General features: G+C 43.4%; 1 protein-coding gene across 1 annotated transcript; it reads left to right on the top strand.

Annotated features, from left to right (window-relative positions):
- The first annotated feature begins 213 nt into the window (after positions 1 to 213).
- On the top strand, positions 214 to 8,331 carry slc1a2a (solute carrier family 1 member 2a). Its single transcript, XM_034525734.1, has 10 exons — positions 214 to 346; positions 1,410 to 1,562; positions 3,448 to 3,698; positions 3,805 to 3,913; positions 4,141 to 4,267; positions 4,370 to 4,603; positions 5,250 to 5,444; positions 5,757 to 5,891; positions 6,992 to 7,199; positions 8,260 to 8,331. Exons 1-10 carry the CDS (start codon positions 217 to 219, stop codon positions 8,329 to 8,331), a joined length of 1,614 nt encoding a protein of 537 aa, XP_034381625.1. The 5' UTR covers positions 214 to 216.
- The last annotated feature ends 1,308 nt before the right edge of the window (positions 8,332 to 9,639 follow it).

Below are 9,639 nucleotides of genomic sequence, written 5' to 3' on the forward strand. Positions count from 1 at the left end.
AGTGTCGAGCATTTTCTAAATGATATCTGTATTATAAAGGTTGTCTCAGCAACAGCTGGCTGTGCATAAATCCCTCTATTTGTTACATACTGATATCTCTAACTTAATATGAAGGAGGTTAATAATAGAGATAGAATTGTTTATGTCTTCTCGAAGCATAAAATGTGGCCGGTAAATTGATAGCAGCTCTTCTTTGCCTCTCTCAGTGCCAATAAAATGCAGAAGCAAGTGGAGGTCAAGATGGACGGGAGCCACCTTGAGCCCACCGTGGAATCTTCTGACAACATATGCAGCAGCATGTGTGATAAAATCATGAAGAACATGGTTCTCACTCTCACAATCTTGGGTAAGTTGTTTTTCCAATCCAGCCGCTTTCATCCGCGATCCGTCAGCGTTCCGACTCCCGCCTTTTCCCAGCATGCATCAGTACAGTCCAGATAGATCGTTCAGGCCATTGCTGCACACTCAGACAGACAAACACCAATAAAAGTAGCTGTTGACACACACAAGAAAGCCAAGATGGCTAGCTAGTTAGCTCGTCGGTTATTTTCTGTAACCAGTAATTTGATGCTCCACTGGTTACAGAAACCAAGTCAGACAAAGTAGTCCCTCATTGCGGTGTGCTTTCCTACTCTAAGAGCATTAAGTGGTCCAATTTGACCCATTTGCTCTCTCGGTTGCACTGCTTGTTTTCATCAAACCCTTCAACTCCAGTCAGTTTAGTTGTATACCAATGTTATCCCACTGCAGCGGTCGCTACGGCAACGGTGCACTTAAAAAAAAAATGGCCGGCACTCTGACCGACCTGCTATAGTTGATTTTGAATGAGAATGTCCGTTACGTTTCTATTTTATTTCTATTGTTTACCACCAATTGTTCACACACACACACACATTAGGAAAACATCCCTAAAACCTCCCCCAGGGGAGGCCCCACCGTCTCAAATCCAGGGCCCTCTTGCCCTACGTGAAGCCTTTTTACTAAATACCATTCGAATATGAAAACATGGTTCACAGCTTCTTGTTAAAGGCATTCAAATTATTCTGTGATTTAATATTTCACACGAACTGCACGTAAAAACAAGAAAGAAAAAAGCTGCCGTCCTCCGTGTGTTATTATTTCACTGTTTGTTCAACTCTATTTTTATTCTACAGTCGATGACGGGTGTTCAGCGACTGGGAAAACATTTGGATTAAAGTCATATTCTCTCGGTGCCATTATTTTACACGGGGGTTGAACCACGTAGCGTACGCGGCACCGCGACTCTCTCAGATGACTTTGTTTGTTTGTTGTTAATTTATAAAACTCTCACGAGCAGAAACAGGTGTTCATCGTGTCGATACGATGGCGTTCAGACACTTCCGGGGCGTCTCGCGGCTCTCTGCGATTTGATTTGTGTGTTTTCTCAGGTGTGTTTCTGGGCTCCATCGCTGGAATGCTGCTGCGCCACGTATCGCCTCTCCCCCCCGACGTCGTTATGATCATCTCCTTCCCCGGAGAGATCCTAATGAGGATGCTGAAGATGCTGATTCTGCCTCTCGTCGTCTCCAGTCTGGTCACAGGTGGGCGAGTCGGGTGCGGCGGCGGTTGTTCTGCTCAATTTGCCTTGAAACGAGGTTGCGGCGGTCGCAACTTGTTGCTGCCTGAGAGTTGCGTTGCAACAGGAGAGATGAGAGAGTGGGCGGGTTCTTTCTTCTGGCTCATTGTGTTTGAACAAGACCTGTTTGGAGGATGAGAGGCATGCAGAGGTTTTTTCGGGGGGGGGGGGGGGGGTTCGACACTTAAAAACTATATTTAGTGAGACGTCAACGACTCGGACCAAATTAATCCAATCGCAAGGAAATAAATTTTGTATTTTTATGTTTTAGACAAACCGTGGATACGTTGAATGTCTTGAATTTTTTCAGTGCATGTATTTGAGCATTTTACGTGATTATAATAACAAGTAACAAGCCAGAAAGCCCTCTAAGGCTTGTTGTTCCACTGGTAACGTTACGTAAGAAAATTGGATTATGGTTGTTTACGTTGTTACGTTACATTATTATTTTAACATAAACCATCTAAATTATCTTTTTTTTCTGAACCTGAACCAAGTAGAACCTAACAAATCATTTGACAACGTTAACCACATGGCATTGTGCTTTTATTTTGAAGTGTGAAGAAACGTAGATATTCAACGTATCCCGTGTTTGCAGAAATGTACAATGGTCACATACGACTGGGTTGACCATAATACTTCTATATATATATAATATAATAATTCCAATACTGACAGTATTTATATACTTGAACATTTCGTTTATTATGTTTGTATGTTCTTGTGATTGATGACGTCCAGCTCTGTTCATGTGCTAGATCTAGATCGACCAATAAGCTTCGAATAGCTTGTAAAATATCGTTTTAACTTTGTTTTACAAACTTTTAGTCGTTCCTAATAATGATGCACATGTGACAATAAGAAATATCGTCTGCAGTCGGCCGCAGTGTGCAGACGCATTTTGACAGTTCACACGACTTCTCTACGAACCCAATTACCCTCAGGAAACAATTCATGTGTCGCAAAACCTCCGGTTATTCATTCTGTTGCAGTTGCAGAAGTCGAGACGCAGTGTTTCAATCACTCGCTGTCACATCGGAAAAAAAAACACATTCAATAGATTAGTCCTATTGTCCGTGCGAATGTGAAAATTAAAGCGTGGAAATGTTCTCCTTGTGTACTCTCGCAGCAGAGTTTCTGAGTCATCTCACTTTTTGGAAACGAGCCATGTGAATTTTCTTCTTTCTTTCTGTGAGAGCAGAATGAGTTTTCTTTCCCAATATATATTTGCACAATATGTTCTCACAGCGAGAACAGTCACAAAATCCACACTTATCTAAATGAGGTGAGCATCGTGTGTGTGGAGGATCCACAGTTCAAGTGCTGCAAGCCGGTCTGACTGGAAGCAGCAAGATCAACTTAATGGTGATGTGGAGTTTCAAATATGTTCATTGAAATCATTTGTGCTAAACAATCAGCATTTGTAGATAATAGGGAACTACTTTTCTTTACATGATTTACTTTAAATGGAAAAAAAGAGGGGAAAAAACTGAGAGAGGAAAAATAGAACAAATGGGGGAATAAAAACAACATAAATAATGTCAGAAGAAATTCTGCAATTTTTTGAGTTTTAATATATATATATATATATATATATATATATATATATATATATATACTATTAGCCTATATAGTCTGTTGTTGAGAAGCATACAATTTACTAAATGCATCAGGCTATTTCCAGTATAATCATTTTAAGTTCTGGTTTTCTACTTTGGGGGGCCTAGAGAAGAGGTCAGATGCATGAAAATGCTCCGATGAATTTTCATAATCATACTTAATCGCAATCTAATAAAGAGAGAAACATTTTCAGTATCGGGTGTCACCGACTTTATTTTTCTTGCCGACAGGACTGGCGGGTTTGGACGCCAAATCCAGCGGCCGCTTGGGCACCAGGGCCATGGTGTACTACATGTCGACGACGGTGATCGCGGCCGTCCTGGGAGTGATCCTGGTGCTGCTCATCCATCCCGGCAACCCCAAGCTGAAGGCCAACCTCGGGCAGGGGAAGAAGAACGACGACGTCTCGAGCGTGGACGCCTTCTTCGATCTCATCCGGAATCTTTTCCCGGAGAACTTGGTGCAGGCGTGCTTTCAGCAGGTGGGGGTGGGGGCGTCTCGCCTGGAAAAAAAAGATTCCAGAGCGTCCCGATTCACTTCCTCCAACCTCTTTTTGTTCTTTTTCCTCCGCTCTCTTTTTTGTCCAGATCCAAACGGTAATCACCAAAGTGCCGGTGCCCACCAACAGAACCAAAGCGCCCCCGCAGTTCACTGTGAAAAGGGCGCTCCAGTTCAAGGGAGGGATGAATGTCCTCGGTAGGTTAAACGTCTCACAGCTGAGAAGAAGTTATCTTTTTCATTTTTGTAAGACCACAATAACTAGAGAACGCAATAAGATAAACGCCCACCCGCACCAAAAACAAAACCTCCGCGGCGGGTGTAACAAACACCTGTGACGCCGAAGTTCTTTTTCAGAGTATTATCCTGTTTTATATAACACACGTTTAATCCAAGCGTAACACAACATTACTTTGTCCGTACAGGTTTGATCGGATTCTTTGTCGCTTTTGGAGTAATTATGGGCAAAATGGGGGAAAAGGCCAAAATGATGTTGGAGTTTTTCAACGTCCTGAATGAGATCGTCATGAGGCTTGTTGGCGCAATTATGTGGTAAGTGCATTTCCTCGATACAGGCATACCGACATTGCCGAACCATCCCTCCTCAATGTATTCAAAATCCTAATGACGAAAACATTGTGTGTCTCTCTGAAGGTACTCCCCCTTCGGTATCGCCTGCCTCATCTGCGGAAAGATCATCTCCATCGCGGACTTGGAGATGGTCGCCAGGCAGCTGGGCATGTACATGGTCACTGTGATAGTGGGCCTGATCATCCACGGAGGCATCTTCCTTCCGCTGATATATTTTGTGATAGTAAGAGAAAACCCCTTCACCTTCTTCATGGGGATATTCCAAGCGTGGGTCACGGCACTCGGAACAGCGTCCAGGTATGACGAGGGGATTTCTGTGCCTGCTTCTAATTTTGTGGCTTGTTCCGACCGTAGCCAAAAATCCCCCTTTTTCCCCTCCACGGCTACATGGTACATCCGATGCAAGCTTTATTTCAAATGGTCCCTTTGAAGTCGTTGGCTTCTCGCCGTGTTGGATGACCTGCCTGCACCAGATGTTTTTATCAATGGCGTGCGCGCACTCTTTCCCCCCTCCTGAGGTTGAAAGCGCGTGCCAGAAAACACTCGTTGGTTATCAGACATAAAACATACACGACAACGGCTGGGTTTTGTTCTCGGATGAGATTCAGCCTCAAAGTGAACTGGAACTTGAAAAACTTTCCGCTCCCTCGGCGACGTGAAACTCACGAAAGCCTTTCGTCTACGTTCGTCTGTTTTATTTAACGTCTTAACATGAATATTTTACCAAAGTTCAGAGTGGATTTATGTTTGTTTGAAAAGAAGAATAGTGTAATTAATTTTAAAAAACCACCGCAGTCAACAGACAATCTATGATTTGCTGTAAAGTTCTTTGTTCTTGCCATAAAATTCCAGTGTGGGTTCAGGGTTCAGGGTTAGGCCCCGAAACTGCATTATCAGTTTGTGACCACGGCCACAATTCTTCCTCCCTTTCATTTCGCCGCAGCGCCGGCACCTTGCCCGTCACGTTCCGATGCCTGGAGGAGAACCTGGGCATCGACAAGAGGGTCACGCGCTTCGTCCTCCCGGTGGGCGCCACCATCAACATGGACGGCACGGCGCTTTACGAGGCGGTGGCCGCCATCTTCATCGCTCAGATGAACGGGATCAACCTCGACTGGGGTCAGATCATCACCGTCAGGTGAGAATTACGGTATTCCTCCATGAATACTGGTGAAGCGTTTGTGCAGTGAAGATGTACAAATGTTTTTTAAATACAGTAAACCTCATGTTTTTCTGTTTATTTAACATAAATTGAATAAAAGCCATAATTTGGGAGTTTGTGCATATCGTTGTGGATATCAATGACTTCAGTTGAGACAACTGTCTTGATTATGGTCAGATTATGAGTCATTTCAAATGTTGAAGTTGGCGTCATACCGTTTCTTAATAAAATAGTTTTGTGGCAGCTTCTTCTGTCCTCCTGCTGAGAATATGAATTTCCCTGTTTTAGTATGACAGCCACCCTGGCCAGTGTTGGAGCAGCCAGTATCCCCAGTGCTGGACTGGTGACCATGCTTCTGATCCTCACGGCGGTGGGGCTGCCCACCCAGGACATCAGCCTCCTGGTCGCTGTCGACTGGCTGCTGTGAGTTCACCAGCAACACCAAACACATGAAGACACTTCCAATTTACCCTTCAAAAAAACCCTGAATGAGACTAAATTCATTTTTTTAATGTCATTTCAACAAAACTAGGACATTCGAGAAAAATTAGAAACACACCATGCTCAGCGGGTTTTTTAAGAAATACCAGTTATCCACGGTTAGCTTCAAAGCATAACCATCCAATCCCCCCCCCCCCCCCCCCCCCCCCAACAATCCTTTGGACGCTTAAATATTCTGCGGCTTTGTACGTTCCGGCAAAGTCTTTTTTGGTCTTTTACCCCATGGCTTGAAGTGGAAATAAAAAATAAGTACTAGAACTCCACTTATTCACATGTTGGCAATCTCTTGCTCCTTATTCCTATTTATATATTATTTATTTCGGCATGTTAAACTATGTCAGTGGTGGTCAGTTTATTCTTTATATTAATATACTCGGGCTATCCATCTTCTATAAAAGGCCTTTCACATGCCAAGTGAAATCAACCCGTAGTGTTGCTACTTATTTAAAGTACAGGCAGTTATGCGAGCAGAGGTGAGGCATGTGTCTTGACTTATTCAATCAGGTTTTAGGATCGTCAGGATGCTTTTTCTTCCTTCTTGGACCATTATTATTACGACTAGATGATGCCCAAAAAAGCTTGAAGACAAAAACTCGTTGTCGTTAAATATCGATTTCATAATTTAAACAACCTTTTAGTCTAAATATTGGATTCTTGTTTCATTGACTACATTTTATCACAAAAAAATTAACGACTTCTCGTCAGTTTGTTCGTGGGCTGTCTCGCCACTCGTTCTTCTGCTACTTAACTTTCGTACCACGTAACTTTCGTACCACGTAACTGTCAACGGCGGTCGCTCGATACAACGGATGCAAAATCTTTGGTCAAGAAGTAGACGCTTGACTTTGAAGTTAGCATTTTACTCGGGCTCTGATAACTTTCCGGTGGAGTATTACTCTCTTCATGCCCACTAGCAACAAAACTTAAAAACCCAAATTTGAACCGGCACTTCTCCTCGCCCACTTCTCTTCTTCTCTTTGTGTCTTTCCATGCGTGCAACTTGTCTTCCGTCAACGGCACAGGGATCGTTTCCGTACCTCCGTCAACGTGGTGGGGGACTCCTACGGCGCCGGCATCGTGTACCACCTGTCCAAGCACGAGCTGGACTCCTTCGACCAACAGGCCCGGCTGGAGGACTTTGAGATGGCGAAGACGCAGTCCTTCTTTGAGAATAACAGCAACCAGAATGTGTACGCTCACCACAACTCAATCTTGATAGACGACTGCAAGGTACATTTCACGTTAACGGACATAGAGACGTGCATGTAGAGAATCCTCCCCCCCCCCCCAGCTCTGTGTCTGCTGTGCTCGTCTTTTCTTTTCCTTTTTTCCATGTTTCTACGTGACTTCTTGTATCGGTGTATCTGTCCGTGTGTGTGTGTGTGTGTGTGAATAGAAAAAGGGATGAAAACGCGAAAATAAATATTTGCTATATTTATTTATCCACCTGTTACTTGTATGAAAAAGCAGTTTTTGTGGTACCGGGTTCAGCAAAAAGGCAAAGCACGTTTCTTTTTTTTTTTCTTTTTATATATTATAGATTTTTATCATCTTCAAAAACTCTGTTTAACTCTCAAATGTAAGTGTTAAATTTTAAGCATCAACCATTTTCCAATGCGTTGTCTTGTACACAATCATATTTAAGTTGTATTTTGATGTTGCATGTTTTTATTTTATTTTATTAAGAAACTGTTCTTTTATTTTCTTCTTCTTTGGTCTACTTAATTGGACATGTATTTATGGCAGCCCTGACCAAATTACACTTTTCAATAATTGGCCATCTTTTTAAAAGAGCATTTTTTTATTTATTATTTATTTATGTAGCCAGTGGTATACATAAAGACTGCTGTTTCACCCATTGTTTCATCGAGAGTGATGCATTCATTTATGAAAGTTAGCTTTTAGAGAATTTCACTCATTTGTTGATATTTCGTTTTGTCTGTATGATGCAACTTTTGCATGCCGATTACCTTGATGACTTGATTATTGTAATTCGGTTGGGCAGAGAATCCATACAATACATGGGCAAAACTATGACGATCCATATTTCCACGTAACGAACATTGGCATGTAAGCAGCATCGCCGTGCCATTGCATCAGTGTGCGAGATGACAATGCCGGGGGATTCGAACAATAATTCAGCCCCGAGGCCAAATGGCCTGAATGTAAAGGGTTGTACAATGGCTTCTCTGGTCCCAACCGCTGACGGTGTGTAAATGACGGTGCCTTGGCCCCCCACCCCCACAAACCCCCCCACCCACAGTTAGATGTTCTTGATAATTGCTTGCAGGTCACCAATGGCAAAATTGGCAACCCTGCAGGGTTCTCCCTTGTTGAGGAGGGACCGTGGAAATGCGAGTAAAGCAGATCCAGATGCTGCCGCGCCTTACCCTGAGTTCCGACAGCTTTAACTCTCTGCCGACACAGCTATAAAAATCGACAAAAAGCACACAAAAAAATAAAAAAGTTATGAGCACAAGAAACACCCCCTCCCCCCAACACCTCCAAAACAAAATCGAAATCGCATAGAAAAAAAGGAAACAGTCGGCCATCCGGGGAACTACTGGAGCGTACCGCAGACGGCTCGGCGAACTTGTGTTAGATCTTTGCACTAGACACAAACTGTAATGAAATGGTGCATTTCGAGCACTTTGTATACGAATCATCACGCGGTTGAAAACTCCACTCAGGGCCTCTCACTCGGTGCCGCCGCAACGCTTCTTGTCCCGTCCACGAAAGACTTCTTCGAAACCTCCTGCAACATCTCGTTTTTTCTTTCGTGTCGAAGCATTTTGTAGCTCGAAAGGGCAAGCGGCACGATATACGTGTCTCATTCAATGCAACGTCAAAGTTGGCGTAAATGAACTGTTACTGGAAGAGATGGGCAGATCAGAATCAGACAAGATGATTGTTTGTGGTACTCTGTCTTCTTAGGAAAACGTCCATAAACTCTGGGCCCGTGGGTGCTCCAAAAATAATGCACCCCGGGTTTTATGAAAACAGAGCGCTTTGTGTGGCACTGTGATGCAGGAGATGGTTACGCTGCGTTACCTTTTGACTGTTTGACTTATGGGATTACACCGTGATGTCACACACACGGCCAAGCCTAAGAAGCGAAGCTTAGGGCTAAGACCATAAGAGCAGAGAGGGGGGTTGACCTCTAAAAGTGGCAGCAAAAACAGTACAGGATGTCTTGCGGAGAGCTTTAAAGCAGAAAATAGAGTAGAAGGGTGCCCTCACAGCTGTTTAATTGATTCATTACTTTTTTTGTATACATGTTCTGTGTGAGCAATGCACTTCAAGTTTCTGTCTGCGGTCCCCAACAAAAAAAAAAAGTTATGCCTGTGTGCTGGAATGTGCCGCGTATTCACGCGCATTTTCTGAGAGCGAGAGGAAGATTGACAGGAGGAAAGAAAGGTCGGAAGGTTCGATGGGAGGAAACAAAGATGGCGTCTGTCAGCGGGCCGGTGCATTGCTCCTGTGTTTTATTTCTTTGCTACATGACAAACCTTGCCTTGACGACGTCAACTGCAGAGACCGACACGTTTCTGTCATAACTGTTCATTTCAATCGAATACAGGGACTCATGGATTTTGAGGCTGTTTTTTTTTTAAAATTATTATTATTATTTTTTTTAGAAGAGTTTTTTGGGAGTGAGAAGAAAAGTTCC

The sequence above is a fragment of the Cyclopterus lumpus genome, chromosome 3 (genome assembly GCF_009769545.1).
Source record: "Cyclopterus lumpus isolate fCycLum1 chromosome 3, fCycLum1.pri, whole genome shotgun sequence".
Taxonomy (NCBI): domain Eukaryota; kingdom Metazoa; phylum Chordata; class Actinopteri; order Perciformes; family Cyclopteridae; genus Cyclopterus; species Cyclopterus lumpus.